General features: G+C 40.3%; 2 protein-coding genes across 2 annotated transcripts in view; both read left to right on the forward strand.

Moving 5' to 3' along the window:
• Nucleotides 1–19,212, forward strand: part of kiaa0825 (KIAA0825 ortholog) — a 113,345-nt gene extending 94,133 nt beyond the window's left edge. The window contains exon 22 of the mRNA XM_062416714.1: nucleotides 18,386–19,212. Coding sequence (XP_062272698.1) covers nucleotides 18,386–18,500 — 115 coding nt within the window. The 3' untranslated portion in view covers nucleotides 18,501–19,212. The remainder of the gene's footprint in view (nucleotides 1–18,385) is intronic.
• A 3,177-nt stretch (nucleotides 19,213–22,389) lies between these two features.
• The window catches only part of arb2a (ARB2 cotranscriptional regulator A), a 152,981-nt gene continuing 150,568 nt past the window's right edge, over nucleotides 22,390–24,802 (forward strand). Inside the window, exons 1-3 of the mRNA XM_062416727.1 lie at nucleotides 22,390–22,433; nucleotides 23,155–23,295; nucleotides 24,267–24,368. Of these exons, the coding sequence (XP_062272711.1) occupies nucleotides 23,190–23,295; nucleotides 24,267–24,368 (208 nt within the window). The 5' untranslated portion in view covers nucleotides 22,390–22,433; nucleotides 23,155–23,189. The remainder of the gene's footprint in view (nucleotides 22,434–23,154; nucleotides 23,296–24,266; nucleotides 24,369–24,802) is intronic.

A 24,802-nucleotide genomic window follows, 5' to 3' on the forward strand; every position in this document is an offset into this window, starting at 1 on the left:
ATGCAGCAAACATGTGACAATGAAGAAGAGCATAATCTTCATAAACCAACAGCGAATCACCATTTTAACTGCCATTGTGTGTAGTGTGTATGTTCATGAATAATACTGTATGTGCCTCTGTTTATACATCTTTGTATTTGTGCAGATGTGTTTGCGTGTGTGACTATTTTGAGGTTTGCCATTTTCAAAATAAACACAGAGTGCAGTGAGATACAAGTCCTTCCTCCCAGCAAACTTGGCTATCAATCCCAACCATTTAGCGTTTTCTGCAGTGACAGGGGCCACAACAGCCTGATGTTCTGACACCAGCTACTGCAAATTCACCAGCTTTCCTAAGCCAGGTATATGAAACAGTAATTGTTTGTGACACAAAGCCTGCACTTATCCAAAACCCAACACTGTCTTAGGCTTATGTGAGATAAATCAGTAATAAATCAATTTACCAAACCGTATATTCTGAGCTGGCTTTTCAAACCGGGTGTGTTTTGGTAATGGAGTAATCCTTTTTAATAGAAAATACACACACCCACGCTGTTCTTTTTACAGAGTTTGATGGATTAGCTTTTCTGCTGAATTCCATGGGTGACATCCTGGAGTGGAAATCCAGGTGTGGAGATCCTGTTTTTTTCGTCTATTTTTTTTTTTTCTCAGGAAACTGAAAATTGCAGACTAGGTGGGTGATATGCCATCAGAATGATGAGAGAAAGAGAGTTGGAGACAGGCCCGTATGGGTGTTTTCATTATGTTGTTGAAATGTTTGCTTGTTAGGGCATATTCTTTACTGGTATTTGTGATATGGAAGCACTTGTCTGTTGAATATTGCATAGAGCTGAAAGTAAGCTTTCAGTGTTTTATGAAAGTAAATATCAGGTATTGCATTAAAAACAGTGTAGTATGATTGCAGTTACAGTTGAACTACTGTACGCCACTATACAGTAGTTGTAGTGAGCTTCTGAATACAATTTCTCTTTTTTTTCACACTCCTTTTACTTAACTGTCAACTCTCACCCAATAGCCAGTATATTCAATGGTGTATAATGCAATAATGCTGCCACTCTAACATGAATGATCCTCTTTCTGTCAATTATGCCAGAAAGGGGAAAAGTTGAAATGGTTCACAGAGATGGCTCCCTACAATAGGAATCATCACCTCTCAGCTATTTGTCTGTCATTCCCCTCACCCTTCCTTTTGTGCATAGCTTCACCTTACCACTTCATCCTCGCTTTCAAAGATCTGCATCCATGTGTGGGGATGGGGGTCAGTTGTAGCTCAGGTGTGCTGCAGACAAAGGCGAAGAGACTGCGAGTGAAGCTACTGTGACTACATCTATTTATCTCCAGCCGCCTGTGGCTAAAACACTGGCTGCGGCAACTCCATGCTGTTTTCTTTAACCAATTGCAAGGCGTGACGTCGGAAAGTGAAAGTACCTGCAGCCACGTTCCGCCCGGCCTCCGGCATGACAGACAGGCCTGTCATCAATGACATGAAACACCTGGTTAGGAAAAGCAGTCGACCAAAACCAGGATTGGTGGCATGTTTTACTGCTGTGTGAATCAGCTATTTGTTGTTTTATCTTTTCACTTTGGATTAATGCCAATAAAGAGAAGATAGTTGAACTCATCGGTGGGTTCATCTCTTTGTGTGGCACTTCCTGCTTCCAGAATTTGACAACTCAGCTACACACAGGCGGGTGTGTTCAGACACTTGTGTGCTCCATTACAGTACCAGTAGACTGATGTACAAGTATTGAAAAGACACACAATGAGGCATGCACATACATATACACATGTCAAAAGTGTAGGAGCTGCACTCACTTACTTCAGTCTTTCTGTCATACACACACACACACACACACACACACACACACACACACACACACACACACACACACACACACACACACACACACATTCACTGAGGAAAGACACAGCCGCCTACTGAGACACCCTTTCACACCCTTTACACCTATATAAGATCACTACCCTGAAGATTTATAGATCTTAATAGACATTCCTTGCAGTGCCCTGGATGGGATGTCAGAATTGATGGCATGCCGACTTTTATTACCTGGTATGGTGTGTGTAATTAGGTTAAATAGATGGGGTTGGACACACATGGTAAAGGCTACATTTCTCACCCTGGCTGGATTTATTGGCCACGCTCCACTCTCCAAGGTCTGCTCTAATGCACTCATTTGCATGGGGGAACATGTAGCTGATGTGCGTGTTACTGTTACGTCAACTGCTAAGCACAATGACAAGGGCCAACTTATGAATAGTTTGGTTCAGTGGTTGGCAACGGTTTGGCCCGCCAACTGCCTATTAGCTATGATATGAAAGCTGCCTGGCAAGTGTTGGATTGATACTTGACACGTCGAACAAAGCTCATTGTCATTGTAATTACTATACGTTGAGTCTTAATTTCATGGTCGTCCATATTGCCAGCGTGATAGGGCTGTCTGTTACTTACAACTTCAGTAACAGCTGTCTATTCATCCAGTGTATCCATCCGCCGTTCATATGTTCAACAGTTTCAGAAATAATGACTTCATAATGACTATAATCACTTCAGATGTAATTATAATGCATAGCCATTGGTACAATTAAACAGTATTTTCTGAAGAAACATAACACTTTTTTTCTTCCTCCAGATGTCCAATCAAGTGTAAATCACAGATAAACTAATAGCAGAGGACTATGTGTGTTATGACCCGTTCATTGAATAGACTTTAAAAGGAATCACTTTATACCAGTTACTCTGTCATTTGCTGGAGGGTCCATCCCATCTGTCTGTTAAGGACAAGCTGATAATGAAGTGTATTTGATGAAGTAAGTTGATAATGAGAGCTAGCCGGCCAGCAATAATGACAGTATAGGAGTGGAGACAGTGGCAGTAGCCTGCAGTGGTGGATGTTACTGTTCAGACTTTTCTGACCTTCACAGATTCCAGTTTCCCCTCCAATACCCATCATCAGATTGAATCATTGTGGAGGTGTGTGTGCTTGTGTGTGTGTGTGTGTGTGTGTGTGTGTGTGTGTGTGTGTGTGTGTGTGTGTGTGTGTGTGTGCGTGCGTGCGCGCGCACGCGCGCGCGCCCCCCCCCCCCTGTGCCCCCCCCTGTGCAATATGGCAGGATGATCTCATTCACCAAGGTCTCCCCCTCCTAGTTTGAGGAGAACAAAAATAATCTTGCAAAGAGGGACGTTCACATTCACACGCATTCATGCACACAACCTGCCTCTGACTCCAAGGCCAGGCAATTGGCTTTGAGCAGCTGAACCATGTTACTCGTCACACACATAAACACACACATGCAGGCTCAGTCTCACATTTCCTTGAACCTGGCTACTTGCCTGTGCATCAAGACGAGTTCTGTAAGCCCTCTATTGGGATGTGAGATGCATAGTGAAGCAATTTGTCTAATATCTCCTGTATCCTCTTTCACTTTTTTCTGTCCACCTACCTGTCTCTATTTTCTTAAACATGCACAATTTCTCACCCTCATTCTTTTCTGCACTCTTTTTATTCCTCTCCATTTTCATTCTCAACTACTACATGTTCGCCACTTTCTCTCTCTTTCACCCCTCTCCCCACCCTCCCTCGGGCTAGGAGACACCATAGAGGGGTCTGCTGAAGACAGGGCCCATTGACAGGCTAGAGTGGCAGTAACTTATTGTCTATTGATGGAGTGTGACAAATCATGTGGGAACGCAGGGGTGCGTGGCAGTGAGAGCCAGGGTGTTGAGTACGTGAGCGTGCCTGCATGTGTGCCTGCATCTCAAAGTGTGTGTGTGTGTGTGTGTGTGTGTGTGTGTGTGTGTGTGTGTGTGTGTGTGTGTGTGTGTGTGTGTGTGTGTGTGTGTGTGTGTGTGTGTGTGTCTGGGTCCGTATGCCCGCATGCGTTTGTGCTTTTTTGTGTCTATGCATGCGTGTGTGTTTGTGTGTAACGTCTTAGTGTGGGGCAGGCGGGCATAGCCGGGACCCTTCACAGCTCATTTAGCCCAAATGGGGCCACCTGGGTGGTGAGGGAGCTCAGCGGGGTGGCCCTGGCACTCTGGAGCCCCGCTGACAGCCCCCAAATATAGGGGCCTTATTCGGCCTATTAATCAACACAGCCACTCTGACAAATCACCACAACCATGACCTAATGAGAGGGGGAGAGAGGAATGAAGGAAAGAGGTAGAGACATAATGGAGGAGGTGCAGGGGGCAGAAGGAGTATATGGATGGAATTGAAGGGTCTGTAAGGATGGAGTCTAAGAAGTGACAGAGAGAGCAGAGGCTTAATGAAAAGGAAATGAAAGCAGGAGTAGTCTGACATTGCGACTGGCAGTGCGGGCCATGGGGGTAAGCCGTGAGGTAATAAGAGGAGAATGCTAACACAGTTGTCATCCGTAGCTGATCTTCGGTTCTCCAGTCTTACTCACAACAAACCAATTGATTTGTTATGAAAGCCCAAATCATGCACTCCAAAATGTAACTGAGTGGATTAGCAAGCACCCGCTCGGCTCCACCAATTCTCCTTGGCTGCAAAATAAATTAGACGACGAATGCTTTCTAGACACTTTCTGCAGATGCTTCAGAGGAAATTAGAGGTAAGAAGACGTTTGAATTTGAAAGCAAACAACATTGATGTATGTCTCCTTCTCTGGTTCCCACCCTGAGGTGAGCTAGCATCTAATCTCTCCACTACCAATCTCAGGTCCAAATCACATTAGTCGGGATCAGAGGTGAAACTAGAGCTTTTCAACATCAGCCTGTTCTCACTAATGAACCCCCATGGCCATCCACTGCATATTACAGCCACACTGAATGAGGGGGAGAAAGTTTTTGCAATAATCATTATGTAATTGCACAATGCCTGGGCTTCCATTGCCCTGACATTTCGAAAGCTCAATAGCAATATCTTTATGCTTCTCTATAGGGAGTATGTTTGGAATGGCTGTACTGTATATGATTGATGGTTTTCTGAGGCTAAGCAATCTACTTTATTGTAATTATATAGTGGTGTCCATCTGAAGTTAATACTACACAATATTAGTTTATTTGCAATGAATTCTGTGTTTTGAACTCAGATTGACTTGACTGACATCGATTGGGTTGGTTTAAGTGACCCAGCTGTTAAGTCATTCAATTAAGAGAATACAACCCCACCTCACCTCTCACCACCACTACTACATGCATGACTACGTTACACCTCACTTATTACTTGTTCCTTTCCTTTTCATCTAAGGAATCTTGACAAAACCTGCATCAAAGACAGAGCACGATTTTTCTGTGGCCAATTAATATGCAGCTTGCCACTGAACACTACTGTGAATATTCAAAAGCAGAGCCTTCCTATTGACTTGTATCTGTCGGCTCTGCTGTCCAGCCATGGGATCTATGTGATATACTAAGCCCCAGCCTGTCTGGTCCATCGACTGGCCCAGGATGGAAGGCCCATAGAGAGGATGCACAACTGCATGCTCCTCCCATCCATTACCTAGTTATGGTAACGCTGAAGCTGCTGCTTCTGATTCTGTGGAACAGAAAGCTGCATACACATCTTGTTAGGTATGCACACACCATCTGCTCCCAATTCACGCTGACTGAGGCTCGTTGATGGAGGTGTTAGAGCTTTTGTGTGTGTGCATGCATGTGTGTGTGTGCATCCTTCACCAACTTATATGAAAGGCTTTTATTTGCCTGAGTTGAGCAAAGTAAGGTACCTATTAGGAGGTATTTTTGCTGTGTTTTTTGTGTATAGAAATAACTTGATCAACTGGCATCAAAATGCATGCTGTTTTCAAATCAAAAACAGTTGGAGCTTTTACTTGCTTTCTTAATCAGTGGCTTGTCAAAAATGATAATTTCAGATGTTGCCTCTGTTTGCTTATTTATACTGACTGTTTATTTTTTGTACTTAGTTGAATGATATAAATGCTCATGAATCAAAATCCACTGATTACAAGGATTAAGATCCAGTGTATTGCCAGACAATTACGTTACCACTCCCCCAGCAGCTGCAACTATGCAGTACACTAACCCTTCCTGAATGCAAAGGGATAAAAATGGTAAATGTATGAATGTATAGTGAGATGTATACTCCACTGTGTCTTACTGTAAATTATTATACAAGTCTTGGACTTTGCTATGGGTTTGGGGTCATGCTGCATGTTTGCAAGCGTTGTTATTATATCCATCTCTCAGTGACACCAAATTCTCCTAAGTTTATTGTTTTTGGTCAATAAAATTATTCTGGTTTGTTTTCAAAGTTAAATCAATCTTGGTTGGTGCGTTATTCACATTTTAATTAAGACCTTTTTAAGTTTTGCTTCTTCCCCACTGTTTTAATGGCCTACTCATTTAATCTCATAAGAAATTTGTGTTGAGTTGTGGGCAAGGTCACCAGGGACAGAATGCCAATTTTTAAACTTTTTTTTTTTTTTTTTTTTTCAAAAGAGAGAAAATGACTGATGTGATCTGACATTTAGTGTTGATGACGGCAGCCTCAGCCATTAAAGTAGCATATTAGTGCCCCTCACCTACCTTTATGACCTACACCTCGCTAGTACATTAATGTCACTAATGTGCATAGTTCTTTCTGGCACATTAGTACTTCAAAGAAATGAAAGTGTGGACCTGTACAGTACAAATGTAAATCAGGGAAAGCTTATTTACTTCACATGGATACATTCTAGTCAGCATGCTTGCATCAGTTATTTTTTGGGACATGTGTGCTTATAACAAAAACATGAATGATGATGTTACATTGCTTTTTATAGAATTTGACAGTGTTTGTATTTTTGTTGTAAGAACTGCAACACTGCCAGAGGGATGTGTGTGTGCTCTCCTGAGTTGACAATAGACCTTTACAGCATCAAATCTGTACAAGGTGAGGCACAACTTAAAAATCTCTTTTCATCGCCTTCCTTATCTCTTTCACACTGCTGTTGGCAGCAAGAAAGAGAAAGGAAAACTGAGAGAGGGAGCATTATAATTTTATTATAAGGACAGAGGGGGTAAAATAGAGCACATGTGATAAGGATCTGGAGATTAGGATGGAGCAGAACAATAAATTATGCAAAGTATTTGAAAACACATACAGCTATAATTAAGTGGCATTTGATTTTAAATGAGGTGACAGCAAGGATTTATTTATCTCCTTAACCCCCTAAAACTGCCATTAGCATGGTAGAAAATGAACTGTTTGAAATGGTAAGAGAACAAGGCCCTGATCTGATACACAATAACAGAGCTCCCCCAGCCAAGACACACACACACACACACACACACACACACACACACACACACACACACACACACACACACACACACACACACACACACACACACACACACACACACACACACACACACACACACCCACACAACATAGCAAGGTGAGATCAATGTCTGCATGGACTAATCAGTGCATTGCAGGCCCAGAAAAACCACGGGAGCCCATTGCTAATAATGTCATTATGAATGAAGCCTGAACACTGCTCTATTTACAGTACGGCCTTCACTGAGGATTTACACAACAACTGGTGTCAGTTAATTTCACCACACTGTGCAACTACTGACAGGTATTTTCAAGTGATGTACCCTTAAAACAACACAGTTGTATCTGGTGACTTAGATAGGCTCTGCTTAAAAACACACCAAGTACTTCACCCATAGTTGAAGCTATGGCAGTTAGCGTGATGACATGTGTGGGTGCCTGCTACTTCAGGGCTTGCTGAGGAAGTTTTTTACTGTGGCTCTTGCTGCTTTAGGCATTGGCTGCATTGATAAAGCTACATCAGATTGATTATTCTCTGTCTTGTTAATTATAAAGTGTAACTACTGTTTAAACATCAATGACATCAAGCTAAATTTCCATCACTGCAAAAAAAGGATTTACTCCTTGCATTGTCTGGTTACAATACACCTAGAGGTGGCCTGTGTAGTCACCATACTCTTACAGCACCAGTGCTTCAGAGGAAGAGACCAGCTAACCATGGCATGCATGAATTAAATGCCTGATTGGTCAGATTGTTAACTGCAACACTGGATATGATGCACATGTATCAGTGGACTGTAAACAATGAGTGTCGATACTGCACTTGACGAAGTTAACTTAATCCAAAATATGTAAACCCAGCCATTGTTGCATTGTTGTTTCACAACTGTGAAGAATCCAACAATTTGCATTGCCTGTAAAATTAGTCATGATCTGTTAGCGGATGTCTTGACAGGTAGTAATTTGCCAGTAAGTTCATTTATTCCCAAGTTGTCTGTCTGTTCTTCAACATGATCTTTTGCTGTGAAATCAGCCATACAAGCAAACCTACCCAACTAAGCCACTACATATTCCAGGAAAAAGTTGAATATGCTGAAATATGCAATTTATTCATTGTTGCTATGGAAATATGTGGAGGGGTTTGAATAGAAGTTTTGCCAGATCAATGTCTGAGAGTGAGGCCTTTGTCTGAGAGCAAGTAGCAGTTTCTCAACCCTCAGCGCTCCTTAGTAGATTTGACAGTTTATATATGCACAAATAACAAAGAGAAAGTACTGAATAAGTAATAGGCTATTTCCTGGTAGCACATTGAGGTGAAATCACAATGAACATCTTTTTTCCCCTCTGTATGCTGTTCAGTGGGAAGATTGCATGAGTGAATGCTTGTTCTCAGTGTTTGTGCTTATATATGTGTGTGGAGGGCAAAATCTAAAGCTACTGACTGTTTATCTGAATCATCTTTGTTCATTAATTCATGGGTGATATTTTATGCATTTGGTGACAGGGTTTAAAGGAAATGGAGACACACAACACGGAAGGAGATGGTACGTTAAAGGAGGCTTTAATTTTTTTTTTTTTGAAGGAAGTTGGAGATCTGCACATTGTGTGGTGGCACTGGAGACTGGTCTAGGGAATTGATAGTACATGTTGACTGCAGTAAAAGGCTCAAAGGTAACAAGTGAGCCTGGGCTGGAGAAAAAATTAATATTGGCTATTGGTGGACTGTGAAAAAAGGAAGGTGATGCAGGAGAAGATGGTTGATTATAGAAAACTGATGTACCAACACTAGATAAATGGTGCAAAGCATGAAGGTTAACAACAAAACTTTCAAATTATTCTGAAACAAATCAGGAGGTTAGAAATGGGAGGCAGCATCCAGATAATTTCTGTAAGTCTCCTAGACTGAAAATCTGACTATCATGCCCACTTCAAAAAGTAACTCGACTGGTTTGCAGAGGGGAGAAAGTATTTGCACTTCTCTCTAAAGCTTTCTTTTTTAATTCTTCACACAACTACTGGTACTCGTTGCATGTTCAAATGAGTGCAAAACTATGAATGCATCACAGGAAAGGTTATTGGAAAGTATGCACCATTATCCTCATTTGAACTATTATCGCATCTCGCCCCTTTCAATGACAGCCAGATTTTCACCCCACCTTCGAGCGTGTCCATTTGGAACAACTACAAACACTTTTGCCCTCTGATGTGGTTTTATGACACGTCATATGAATTTGTTAGCTTGAAGCATCCTCCTTGAGGCAATTCATAAAGCTTCAGGAATTGACAGGTGTGCAGAAAACCCAGTCGAGAATGTTCATGCTTACATAGAAGGTTGTTTTTTTTTAGTTTGTGTATGAGGTTGTACAGTACTACTAATATGTGCATCTTATGTGCACATGTATTTGTGTGTGCATTTTGTCTCCCATTGTTTATCCTTTCTATTTTCTACCTGCTTACTTCTCTATTTCTCTCCCTCCTGGTCTCTCACCTCCTATCCTTTTCTCCCTTTGGCCCATGGGGAAAGACAGATTGGTTCTGCTGAGATTTTTGATCCCACAGACCTACAGGCACACTGGAGCCGTTAACAGGTGCCTGCCTCTCTGACTGCCTGCCAGGCTGAATGGCAGACCTACTGACTGCCCAACTAACTTAGCTCCCCTCGTTACTGCAATAACATACAAGAGAAGGGCGATGGCAGGAGGAACAGGGTGGTCATATGGGGTAGATTAAAAGGGTTGTCATGAGCAGATATACATGCATCGGTTCTTAAAGGTGTCATTTTACTCCTGTCAACAAACATCAGAAATGCAACATGTTAACACATGAACTCTGATCAGACTAAAAAGCTAACATTTATTTGTAGTTACTTTTGTTTCCTTTTTGGAATGAATTGTTGTGCCCCATGAGGTTGGAGTTTGACAGGCGGTGTCAGAAAGTCATCAGACATACAGAGGACTCAGCTGAAAGGTACCAAGGCGGTACCTCAACAGAGAGAGAGGGCACACACACATTTACAGTACACAAGCACATACACATCGCATTCTCTGTGTCACAACCTCCTCTCAGGTGCTTTTTCAGCGAAAGGTGCCAGGCTGCTCAGCCAAGCTCTTAACAAGAGCCAAACAGTGAGGGGGAGGAAGGAGAAAAAAAAGGTGAGGTAAGGCGGGAAAAGGGGGGTTAGGAGAAGAGATTAGAGGAACAGAGAGCAGTCAATCTCCTGGGACATGTCAAGTTCTCAGTGTCTGACCGGTAGACATCGGCCTGGTTGTGTAGATTTGGCAGGTGTTCTGCATATATTACATTCACAAACAGCAAGGACTCTAAATTGGACCCCACCCTGTCAAACACAAACAAACCTCCTCACCCATTTTTCCCAAAACAAGATTTGACAGATCTTACCCTCGGAACCACTGAGAGTCTATTTGAGGAATGTACCAAACTGTGCCCAATAGACTAGTACTCACAGTCACACAGTAGTGGACAAGCCACCTAATGATGTCTGAAATACTGGCACAACTGCTATGATATGCTTTGATAATTGCTACCCTCCTGTCCACAGTACAAATAAATGTGGAAAAGGTGAGCAAACACATTAATATGGAAATGTCTACATTAATTTGAAGCATGGTATACATTATTCAGTAATTAAGCCACTGCAAATTTACACAAACTTTCCCCTGGATGACTGTAGAAAATAGTGAGGAGCTAGAAACAGCCAGGCAGCGATTTTAAATTTGTGGTCATGTGATGTGAATACATCATCATATTTCTTCAAATATAATTTTAATGAATATACCAATTTATTAAATAGAAATCTACCATTCTACTAAATAGAAATCTCCCATTCTATTTAATAAAATTATATTTTGCATTAAAGCAAATTTCCTTTCTTTTGCAAAAGAAACATTTTTTGTTACATCATTTCTGTACATTTCTGTTAGCCATTGTAAAATCTACGACCTCCTTCCCACCCCCAACACCATCATTATAATCACCATGAACTACAACACACAAATGAATGGAGGCCTCAGGAGTGTGGAGGCAAAATACAACAGCAGTTTTTCTCCTATAATGTATTCAGTTATATTTAAAAAATAAATAGTAACCTGTAAGAACATCATCAAAAGAAGTACATGAGTGACTTAAGTCGTGTCTGTCTTCATACACCATTAAAATATGATCCCAAATCTGAACTTTTTACTAGATATGTTACAACATTGCTTTTTTTCCCCAACTTCCCTATTCTTCTTCTCTATCTTTGGAGTCCTCAGTGTTGTTAGGTTGTGTGTTTTCGAGTATATATGCGTCTGTGACTGTGATGTATTTGAGGTAAAGGCCCTTTCAGCCCTCTGATGTGCTAAAATTATCATTGCTTGGATTTGAAGTTTAAAACCATGGTGTGGTTTGTGTGTCCTTCTATGCATGCAGTGTGTGTGTGTGTGTGTGTGTGTGTTGTGGAGTATAATTTTACGAGTAGTCATTGAAAATGTATAAGGATGTAGTTGATAGAAGTGTATTTGTGTATTAAGTGCTTGTGATAATCAAAACCAATGCAGTTGTAGAAGAAGTGGGTGATTCTGCATTTAGTGAGTGAATAAGTACCATATAATCAAATAAGCATGAAAACCACAATATATGTGATTATATATACCACACTTTTATATTAGTAGCATTAGTACTATAGAAAAGAATGCAGTAATAAGAGTAATTGTGTAATATCGTACTCAAAGAAATCTGTGATAAACATTTCCCACACAGCAAATACCAGCTGTGGAGGATAGGGGGCAGCACCTAGTAAATGGAAAAGTACAGAACTGGAGGCCGAGAAAGATGTAATCCGAAATCTCCTATAGCGAAACACCTGCTAGCATAAAAACGGAAGGAAGAGCCATAAAAGGTGTTTTAGGGCGTCTTTAGGATAGGCGCCAAGAACGTGAGTTCAAGTTGAGGTTAAAGAGGGTGCGAAGAACGTGAGTACACGTTGGGGGCAGAAAGAAGCGGATTGGTTGAAACTCACTCCAACGAGGGAGGGGTCGAAACTTTTCTGCAAGGGTCAGCAATATAGACAGTATAAAAAAGACCCCAAGTTTTAGCTCTTTGTGTCATAGATTCTGTCTGTGTATATTGGCTCCGGGTTTTGCTGTCGACAATAAAACTCTAACTGCATTCAGCTGGACGACTCCTGGTGACTTTTTGATTGAGTATTTTTTGGAACTTCTGACATTCTACGAAGACGAAGTACTCAGAATGATTTAGAGACTACAGTGTGTGTGTGTGTGTGTGTGTGTGTGTGTGTGTGTGTGTGTGTGTGTGTGTGTGTGTGTGTGTGTGTGTGTGTGTGTGTGTGTGTGTGTGTGTGTGTGTGTGTTTGTATACATGCCCCTGACACTCAGGATGTGTGTTTGTGCCCAAGCACGTACGAGCGTGTCAACTTGTGTAACTGTGGATGTCGTTTCAAAGGGCCTTCACAGATCAGTCCGAGGCCCTTTGATCAGGCGCTCTATGACTCGCCTGCTGTTGGCGGCCCTCGAGATGGGAAGGTGCGTGCTGGGCGGTAACGGGGTTGGTATTGACGTGGGTGAGACTGTGGTTTTGACTCACATGCTCACACGAACATATAAGTATCAACACACACACTCATGGAAATCTGGATATTAGGTTCGCTTAGGAAGAATACAACAGTGGAATCTTGTTCAAAAAGATTCAGAAGTGAAAAGAGGCAGAGAACATAAGATTGGACAATGCAAATGTTTATGCATGCATGTTTGTGTTCACCTGTGCACCTGAGTTTGTTTCCTTATATTTTTCAACATGAAATGTCATCACAAGACAACAAAGAAACTCTTTACATGGCTTTACTTAATTATGTTACAGGGGTAAGGCTAGCAGTTACAAAATAAGTACTATAATACAAACATTTTGTGTATATATTTGTATTTGTCTATATTTAACACAGCAGCATTAGAGTAAAACGGATTGTGTTTACTTTGAAATAGATTTGCTTTGATATTGCATATTTTTTGTCCTTGTTGATTTAGTGTGTGTCTTGTATCTTCTGAGTGGACATCACTTTGGATTGAGATGAATCTCAGGTAGGTCTTAATACTGAGTGGCATCACCGCACCACACGGACATACTGTAGACCTGACACTGAGTTGATCTGACAATAGAATGGATCAGTGTAGCGGCTAGTAAATCAGAAGGTAGAGCATAATCCCTTCTGTCAAGTCTCTGTCTCGTCAATATTCAAATCCAGCCAGCTGTCCAATGGCTGTCAGTTACAATCTCCCTCTGGCTCATGGCCTTGCACAGGCACATATCTAAATTGAATTGGATGTTTGCTTCTCAATGGAAATTGAGTCAAAGACATGACCCCTTGCCCCATATTGTGAACTTGTCATTTACCCCAACTGAACAAGAATCCAATGTACAGTATCCATCCAAAATAATAACTTGTTTCCTTTTTTATAAGGTTTCACGTAATGGATGTCTGTCTCACTTTACTCACCCTGAGCTTGAAAGATACTTTTTTTGGCTTTATTTCAAGGTAAACTGCAGATTGAGTTCAGATTTGAACAGATGGGTATCACATATTATGACTTTGCTTGCTAAACAACATTTTTACTAATTTCACTTTCTATCTCCTTGTTCTCTTTTGTAATGATTCATTCTCATGCACTCTACTTTGCAGACACCTGCGTGCAAAAGTGCACAGCAGACCATATGATTACACTTCAGTACTGTCTGTAGAGCTGCAACACCAAAGGCCAAGTGCAAGAGCGTGAAATGAGATAGTATGGACTTAACATGGTTACACTAAGTCTGAAGGAGGTACGCACACAGACATAGTGTACACATCACTGTATGTGTATCCTTCCACTGTCTACATCCACTGACCTCACCTTCACCCCATCACCTTTAAACATCTGACCTTAAGCTCCATGTTGTGCATTTTTGTGCATTAGTCTTGGATAAAAATGGTTATTGAATGGTTGTCATTGTGTATCAATGGTCAAACTCCATACTCCACTGCCTAGGGAGCAAAGAAACAGTTTGGGTTTGAGATGTATGATTTGTCTCTTTTTCGCCCACATTTCAAACAGGCAGCAATGTCCAACATAATTATTGGACAGCTGTTGCATCAAGTTAAGAGAGAAATACAAAAAAGTTGATATTTCTGGTGAAGTAGAGGTGACATTCTCACGTCAAGTGCCTTTGACGTTACACATCCTATTCACGTGAATTAGTAGGCTTCTATGTAACAGCCTAATCATGCTACTGAAGCTGGATGATGGAGATTTCTGGAAGGAATTTCAATGGGTAGGCTAAGTGTGACATTATATACTGTATTTTGTTCATCTTAAACAATTTATTTTTTTCTTTATCTATTTTTCAAGCCTTGACATTTTTAGTCAGTTGGCACACTAAAAAGCATGCATTTTGTAAATGGTATCTTCACATTTGCATGTCAAAATACATAATATAATATGTATATATAATAAAGATATTGGTGGGGAAAACTGTGGGGAGCATGTGTATTATTGGAGCAACAAGTCTCCGGAGCAGTGGGTTTTGGAATAACAGGTCATTGGACTAATCTGCCTTTGGTCCAATGGGAAGTTTTTCAAACTATTAGGGTTTTGGAATAATGGGCCGTCAGACCAGTGGCATGGCACCACAATTTCATCCACACTTTCTGATGTGAAATGTTAAGAAATATTTAATTTTACATACAAAATATTGTCAAACTAGTCTCTCACACTAATTCCAGGTTTTAAACCCAAATGAGATGGTTGAAGATGTGACAACCAGTCAAAATGTTGTCCGTTCACTGAAAGTGAAACCTGACTCCAAAGATCTAAAACTGAAAGGGGTTCTCACTAGGGTGGAAATGCAAGTACACATTTAATGTGTACTTGCACATTGCACATCTCTCTCTCTCTCTCTCTCTCTTTTTTTTTTTTTTACTCTGCATCTCTTGTTCAGTCCCTCACATCCTACTTCTCTGACACATGTCGCCCTGGCATGCATGGAAAGGCCTGACCTTTGGAAAGTTTAGCACTTTAAATATTTAGGCTTGGGTTATGATGGATCCTCCAGGCCCTGCGGCAATGTGCGAAGCCTCTGATTAGGGTTGCTGTCAGAGTCATTTAGCTGAGTGTCTGGCTGTCGGTGGCGCTCTCTGTTTGACAGGCAAGCCTTTTAAACAAACAGCGGTCCCAGTGGCAGAGCAGGCAGGGCACCCAGCGCAGCACAAACACCCAATACTCTGAGAGAAACCACTCAGCCCACTGACAGCTGCAGAGGAAACCACTGGCCACTGTCTCTCTGTCTCTCATGATCTTTCAAGCGCTTTGTCTTCGAGCTCACTCACTTTCTTTCACACACTCTATACTTGTTCCTCTGCCTGTTTTAATTTTGTTTCTGCTGTCTCTTTCTGTCTTTCCTTCTTACTTTCTTTCTTTTCCCCACTCCATGCCTGGATCTTTTTTTCTATCACAGCTTACACATCCCTTTTTTTACTATCTGCCTTGTGTAGAAGCTGAAGTTGAGCATCAGAGTTATACCTGCACTCCGTTTTGAGTATGATTTAGTAAGTAAATTGATTGTCAGATGATCTCGGAGCAAGGCTTATGCTCTTAATTTGTTGAACATCACTACTCTATCAGCTCAAAATCAGAATAGATGTTCTATGTTTTTGTCTTATGATTAGGACAGCTCAGATTTGATGTTCACATTGAAATACATCTGAGCCAGCCTTTTCATCTCACTCAGAGACAATCTCCCATGGCATCAATCCTGTAAATATATGAGTCTTAATATGTGTGTCCTATTCTGTATTCAGAGGAAGAGCCAAGTCAGCAGCTCCAGTATTAATGCATGAAAAATGAGCAGAGCCCATAAGAATTAAAGGGTAAGACTCCCCTTATTAAGATGTAAATTCCGGGGGAAAACTTGCCGAAATGAGGATACAGTGAAGTTATTGTCAACTTTAGCCTACTTATGCATTTCTAAGAGGCATTGTTGTGTTGTAGTTATTGAAATTAGATACACACAGTAAAGAACCTAGTGTATTTTTTGGCTCATTTTCAGCACGAGATCAACCAATCTCAACAAATATGCAACCTATACTTTAAAGAACAATTTACACTTTTGGCAACATTATCTAGTGACAGTGTACATGGCAACTATCATGGTAATTCAATCTGTGTCTGTGTGTGCTGCTTCTTTTTTTCTCTCTCTCGCTACTTCTACCTCTCTCTCATTTCAAATTTGCACTTAACACCTTCCTGGGGAAAGGCTTCTCATTCATCAACGGTGTTTGTCCCGGTGACAAGCAGGGCGCCTCCTGCATATCAATATCAGCTAAGACAATGCTGAGCCTGTAACCTTCAGCTAAATGTCATTCTGCTTAATCCTATTTGAAAATTAAACATTGAAAAACCTTTAGCGTACCTTCCTGTCTTCCTTCCTTGCTCACTCGCTCCTTTATTGGCCCCCATTCCTCCTGCTTTCTGTTCTCCCTCACTCCCTTTCTGTTCTTGTTTTGCACCCTGCGTGACATTTGTATTGTTTTGTTTGTGTGAGTGTTATTTTTATCCCATAATGGTTATTTAGTAGAACTGATTTTAATTTTATGTCAGTGAAAAAACAATATAGTGGCAATTTTGTCTGCCCCTAGTCGTCATCTGCTTTTTTCCTAAATATACTCTTAACTAGAAAATACTCTGTTTTATTGCTTCCATCAAAGGCAGACTTAAATACTCTTCTCTTTGTTCTTTCTTGTTAAAGAAACAGTCTGCTCTGTCTTGCTCTGTGTGATGGATGGACAGAGAGATCCAGACTGTCAGAAAAAGTAGTCCAAAAAACAGATAAACTAGAAACAAGTGAAGTTATATGTCGAGAGAGAATGCAGTCACATGAGAAGAAACCTCTGCGTCAAAGCTGTGTATTTACATAAACAGATCCTCCCCTTACAGGCGGTAATTACCACACTGACAGTGGTGGAGAAGCAAAAAAAGAGGATGTCTGATTTGGCCAGATACACATTATGACAGAGGCTGAAACTCCATTAAAGTGCTGTGAATTGAGAGGCCCGCTTTTTTTGTATGCATGAAACACGTGCATTGATATAGTTGTGTTTCGCCCCTCTCTTCCTGCTCACACACAAGTACACCGCACTCATGCACGCACACGCGCAGAGCACAACTATGGTGTACGTTTGAAGATACAGTGAGGAATCGGAGGGGAGGGAGGATGGGATAAAAGGAGACACAGAGATTGCAATGAAAATGCAATCGTTTTCAGTCAGACAGATATAATTCTCCTTTGGAGGGAGTGTGATGCAGCAGCTCAAAGACATCCTTCAGCCGGCTCTCCATATGGATTTGATTGACCACAGTCACTCGTTAAGGGATTCCATTGAAATACTGAGAGTGAATTACATATAACGTGACTACCCTTGATGTCTTCATATTGAAGCCCACCATCCACTCAGTAGCTCTAAGAATTAGAAAATGTGATGGAGAGACATACTGTGGAAGATACGAGGAGCCATTTCCTTCATGTTAAAAATTAGTCACCCAAACAGGAATAGTATTAAGTTCTACAGTTGGTACACCATGGCTTACCCACTTCAGTTATTAGATTCACAGAAACTGAAAGACAGACAGTCTTACAGAAGTGCAAAAGAATGTATCCTCTTTTTCCCAGGATTTTTCTGTTTTAAGTTTTTACTACCCCATCCATTGAGTCCTTATTCTGTGTGTGTGTGTGTGCCTGTAAGTCTGTGTGTGTGTTCACATGAGAGCAAAAGTGTAAGTCAGCAGAGACTGCTGTGAAACTGACCCGCACAGCATGGAAAAATAAAGAGAAGAAGACTCCCATATGATAACTTAAAGAGTGAAAGTGTGGCTTGTAGAGCCTCGGAGAGCTGCAGTCTGCTGTGTCTGTGAGAGAATGCATTTGGACAATGGGTTGCTCTTCACTCTGTTGTAAACCCAAGCTGAGTTGCAAGCAGTGGGAGGAGATAAATAGACATAAGTGTGTATTGGTATTAAAACAGCTGATGTTCTGTCTGAAACACTTCACACACTCGCTATGCTCTCTGTGCTTTCCAGGTGGGAGATGGATGATGGTGCAGAGCTGGAAGATGGGGAGAAAGCTATGGTAGAAGAACTTCAGAGAGCCTTTTTTGTTTGCCGCTGCAACCCGGGGATTGCAGGACCCTCCTGAAGCTGATGAGACAGTGCCAGAGCAGACCCATGGGGGACCGCAAACATCCGATAAAAGCGCTGCCCAATAGCAGTCCGAGCAGTTAGAATTTTTATCATGTTGTAAATGTTTGCTTGTAATACACACACAGCTCTCAAGGTATTAGAGTGTGTGTATGTGTGTAAGTGTGTGTGTGAGTGTGAGTGTGTGTGCACATTTGTAGGTGTAATTGGGTTTGTGCATGTGCTCTATGCTTAAAATTTGCATACGTGTATGGATGAAAACATGAGTGAGAGGACAAGAAACTGTGCAACAACAAAAAGAGTGAGGGAGTTGGTGCCTCCTTCTTTATGCACACCCCTCAGACAAACTCTCTGTGCTTTTCTATGCTGCTTCAGACGCATTTCATCTTTTTGGAGCACATCTCCAGAAATCAGTTCTGGGAAATGGAGAGCCTGGATTTGTTTGCCTGGGACAAGATAGGGCTGTGTGATCATCATAGGTAGTTGAAGTTTTTTTTTTTTTTTTTGAGGCAGTGAGTGTAAGGACATTGGTGTCAGCGTAGTTTCTCTTGGTTCCTGAAAGCAAACATCAAATATTACGGTTGGGAAGCAAGATGATGTATGTTTTGATTGCAGTGTGTCCCAAAAATCTGCCCCACTATGTAATATCAGTCAGTATTTTGTGCATACTGAGAAAACATTTATTTTATGTGTAATACGATTGCTCAGTATATTTTTCCAAGTTTGTCTGTATTTTTTTATTCATGAGATGGAGGTGGAATGTTCTAGAATTAAACATGAAAATAAAATCATATATTCTCACTTTATTGAATATTTCTCCATTTGTATACGATCATTTTGTGTGATCTGTGTGCAGTCAATAATTTATGATGATTTATGACTATAAATTTAGCATTCTGTCTTTGAATTAAAACATCATATGCTCTTCCCCATTATATCTGATCAAGTAAGGATTAGACAAATCAAATGATGCTTTTTCATCAACAAGAATATAATTTGAGCTCACAAAGGCTACTGCACACCCTTTGCAATTCCTTTGAGAGACAAGGAAAATGTTTCCCGCTCCGGAGAGGGATGTTCCTTTCCTTAACTAGGTTTTTAATGCAAATGTAGCAAGATTACGATCGCCAAGCCACTTAGAGAATACAAAAGACGACAAAATGTTCAGCAACTGAATTCTGTCTCTGACTCTGAATAAAGGCTAAACAGCAACAAAGCACCATTAGTCTTTGGAAATGTACTGTATTTAACATAACAAAACAGCTGGTAAAAAAGTATGTGGCTTGCCAAACTGTTTTTCTAAGATAACTGTTTTCTGTGAAAAGAAATGCTTTGATCTCTTTTTTCCTCTCCCTCCTAGAGTAAATACATGTAGGGTTATCCATTTGTATTTCCATTGTAGACAGGTGATAGGTTCAGAAGACATCTGCCAGAAAAGCTGACAGTGTAATACAAAACAAATCATTACAAAGAATCATTCGTCACAAAGAAAAAATAAATATTCTAGTATACAGTATCTATTTGGGGATTATCAGGCCTATATAAACATTTTAGAGTCCCTTTAGAGTTGTGACATATTCATACAGGATGAACAGTCAGAGCATTAATCAATTTTCCACAAAAAACTCTCACAGCAGGAACATGCTTCACTTGTACCGTACATCTGTTCACAAGAATAATAGTCTTTAGCAGTTTTAGCATGTACAGTAGTATGCCAACGTGGCAGTATAGACAGACCATCTAATAGCCAGAGCACCATGGTTTCCATTTGGTGTCTGTGTCAAGTCCTAGTTCCTGACATTTGGGCTTCAAGTAATGAACAAGTAATAAAACATTTGTCAAATTTAGGGGGTAAGTGATTGAGCATTGCACTTCTATAAACAAAAGCTCCAGAAAAGTTGAAATCTACAACTACCGTAATGCATCTCAATAGCATCGGCCAATGTTTCCTAAAGGACCACTTCTTTCTCTGTTTTTTAAACTAAGCCCAAGTCAAAATATTTTTTACTATATTATTTAATTAAAATTATTTTTTTTAAATCTTTAGAAAGCTCCCATCAGAGCCACAGACAACATTGTACATCTGCTTCTGGATTGATGAGGGTATCAAGTCATTAGGCTCAACTCCAGGTGAAAAATGACAGTTATTGGTTGATTTGCTTGATTTTTCTGATTTTAGTCAATGCTGAAGTAACTTACATGTACATGTTATTTAAATCCAAGTCATGTGACTCTTGGCATGCAGAATGAGAAGCATCTCCTTTATCTTGTCAAACTCAGAGGAGATCAATGCCACAATATGTCATCTCTGCTTCTCATTTGGGTCTCCCTTTGTAGCATCTCCAGTGCTCTGCTTGAGGAAACAGGGTAGCTCAACTCCCCAGAGATACATCTTCAACTTCTAGAGGCTATCCAGAAGTAGGGCATCCAGCTTTAGTTTAACCGAGAGGCTATTTCTGTAAATCAAAATGCGAGTGTCATAAAGCACAGTTGCGGGTACACTGTACAGGTGAGCAGGGTCTGTCACTGTATCAGTTTTACACATCTACAGTAGTCACAACAATGAATGTCATAACCACAAAATCAGTTCTTTCCTTTCCCTTTAAATGATCCATGTCACCCTGCTAGTTTTGTGAGAAGAGTCCTGAAAGGTTTAACACAACAGCTTCTCCCTAGAGAAAATGATGTCCTTGTGCTAGAGATAGAAATCACCCTGAGGTGGTATCCAACACCTAAATATGGTAGAGGATAAATAATATTGAGTTTAAGATAACACAGACAACACGTTATTCTTTTATATTGGCTGCTACCCAGTGTAAGACACAGTCCAGCTATATTAGACACAGAGGTCAATAAAGGACAGTTTGGCTAAGGTAGAGACCAACCATTAACCAATAAGTAAAATCTATGGCGGTTGCTGAAGCATGTGTCATGGTAACAGTGATATAATGATGGCACTCAACTCAACTTCCTGAAAGCCTGGGCTAATCGCCCCTCTCTTGTATTATTATGTCACAAAGAAGACTGCACTGAACTTAAGTATAAGTACTTTTTCTTCTACTGTATATTTCTACTCAAGGTCTGAGGTAAATATTAGACTGTTCCCTCCATTACATTTTTCAAGATCTTGATACTAATCTTTTTTGAGATTTAACATTTTAATCCAAACATAATCTTGTAAAATATTATTATTTATTATTAAAGACTTCCCTTCCCAAAAGTAGGCGTTATAAAGGTATACATTATTATATACCTACCTACCCAAAAGTAGGCTGCATAAAGGTGTCAAAATGGATTCCACCTTGACCAGTTTACATTAAAAAGTTTCTACATGTTTATGCATAAGAAATCATAATAATTTGATACTATACATATTAATATTACTGAGTGGTCATTTTGCTTTATGGCATGTACTTTTACTTTTGATACTGTAAGTAGCCTACATGTAGGATTTTGACTGCAAAGTTCTTGCTTGAAATTGGGTATTTTTACATGGTGATCTTGCTTCTTTTGCTTAAGAGAAAGATCTGAATATTTATTCCACCACTGTCTGTTATTTTCACTTTAATTAGTTGTATTCTCACAGAGTTAGGACCTTTTTTGTACTTTCTGAGTACAGTCACATAAACTTCTTTCAGTAATATACAGTCATGACAAAGCAAGTTTACATATGAACGGTGTCTGATACAAACAATATACAAATAATAAATAAATAAATAAATAAATAATAAAAAATGACAGGCCACAGAAAACATCTGTACAAAGTGAAAGCAGCTGTTGTGCCACTGTGTCTTTAAATAATCCTTCCAGTCCGTTGCCCTGGTAACCCGGAAGCTTCACGCTCTCCATGCTCTGCATTGCTCAGAGTCCTTCCTGTTTGTAAAAATTTCAAGGAAGCAGCAGCAGCTGGACAGTCGCGTTTTTACTGATGGTGCGTGAGTCGAACAGAAAGCATGCATGCATCTACTGTGAAACAGCTCGTCCTCTCCGAACCTCCGTGCTTATAGTTTGCTTTTTAAAGACCGTGAAATAAAAACACGACTATACCTACTCTACACGCTCGCAGTGAGTGGCTCCATGCAGAGCGACTGCACACAGTCCGGAGTTGTTTTTTAAGAATACGAAACATTAAACAGATGTTGACTGTTGTTGGGTAAATGACGAAGCAGTCTGAGGTATTTAAGCGTGTGATAATGAATGTTTTTACTGCCTGCAGCGTCGTTTTATAGCAAGAATAACTTTGCTATGTTTGCACACTTAATCAAAGTTGTGACACGGGTGCAGAGTTGAGCGAGCACACGTTTGCCGCTGCTACATGTTTCATAGCAATAATGCTGACAAACAGTCGTAGTTAAATGTTTATGCAGTGTGTCATTGCAGCGTATATTATCGCAGCAAGCTCATGAATTAGCTGAACTTGAGTGTAAAGCACATAGCTCGTACGTAGTAGCAGGATTCAGCAGTAAAATTCGTTTTGGCTTACTGCCACCTTACAGGTACAACAACAAGCTTTTAGATAATTTGCAGTACATGTTTGGTCAGGTGGTCAAAAGGTGTAGTGCATATGAATTCACACAATAGGCTATATGTGTTTTCATCAATGATGATATATAGTTGTTAGTTTTCTTCTTTTCAATTCTCACATGTGACAGGAGGCATCTCAGTGATCTTTGGGAGCACAGAGCCCATGCTTTCTCATCTTCGTGCTGCCATACCAACCCTATTTATAGTGTGGATCGCCATGGCCCAGGTAGCTGGCCAGGAGGACAAAGAGAAAACTACTGCACTGAAAGGTGAATACCATGACAATATAAAAGTGAGGTAGTGCTCTTGGAGGAAAACAAGGGCACCATTGTGTTAGGAGGAGAAAAGTGGGCATATCCTATAATTATGACTTACAGGGCCGGTTATACTGCACTGATATGTCACTTTTAACATGTTGATTGTTATTTCTATGCATTTATTTTATTCTACTTTATTTCTTCATAGTTAAACTTTCTGATTTCTTGTTGCATCCTTGCTAACTCCATGCAAACAAAACCCTTGAAATGTCTACTGCTTTGACCCTGGTGAGGTTTTTCCCCTATGCTGACCTTGAGGCGAACACACCAACATGTCTGACTTGTCTAATACCTGTGACACTCACAGTTACTTACAGACTTTGTACTTTGTTCTTGTATTATTGCTGATGTGCAGACCACACATTCCCTCAGGTGTTACAACATCAAAAACTGATGAACGGAAGGAATGTGTCATTTATGTTACCATCTACTGTTAAAATGAAAAAAAAAATAATATTGTGCACAAGTCACACCAGAATAAAGGTTTTGTCTCATCATGGTATGAAAAAATGAGCAGTTCCTCTCACTTGATTTGTGAATGCATTCCTTTAAAATTATTTTGGCCTGTCTGACTCTAAATACATTTTTATAAGTATTTGTCTTTTGAATTTGATTCAGCCTTACTTAGAAGTGCATATGTAGGCACATGACAGGAAATATTCCACTTAACCTTGAGTAAATCAGATTCACCCACCATTTATTTTTATCAATTTGTGCAATGTCTTTCTACTTTGGCGGCAGAAACATATGCAAACAAAGACATTTTGGTTTGGCTATTATTTGATGAAAATTTCCTCTTTTCCACCTCCTGTGCCACCACATTTTGTGACAGGGATTATGACAACAGTAGATTTGATTGACATTTTTTTGAAGAGCAGCATCTATGACTTTTGTCACTAATTTGGTCTTCTCTTTCTCCTCAGATTTGCTGTCAAGAATAGACTTAGATGAACTAATGAAGAAAGATGAGCCTCCTTTCACTTTCCCCAAAACACTGGAGGAGTTTGAATATGCCTTCAATGAATGTGAGTGATCATTTAAATCTTCAAACCACAAACTATGAGTGCCACAGTGAGTTTCATTGCTTTCCAAATAGTGGATAAAGCCTGCTCTAAAAAAAAAAAAAAAAACCCCCACCAAATCCAATGCACATTAATAAATCAGAACATCACTTCTTAATGCTGAAGCTAAATACTTTGGATCAGGTGGCTAAATACTTTGGATCAGGTGCAAATGACCGGTAGAAAACCAATTGTCTTTTTTTTTTTAACGCCCTGAGTACTGCTTCGTGAGACAGCGTTCACCTCGCTAAGAAATTTTGTCCTGTTCAATCTTGCGAGATCCCTTGCACAAGATCTTGTTACACCCCTAATTATGATAGTGTCGCGTTGTAATGTGAAACTCTCACGTTATAACATGATACTTCAACTTTTTTTTCTGGCATGGCAGTAATTCACTT

This window comes from Scomber scombrus, chromosome 4, assembly GCF_963691925.1.
Source record: "Scomber scombrus chromosome 4, fScoSco1.1, whole genome shotgun sequence".
Lineage (NCBI taxonomy): Eukaryota > Metazoa > Chordata > Actinopteri > Scombriformes > Scombridae > Scomber > Scomber scombrus.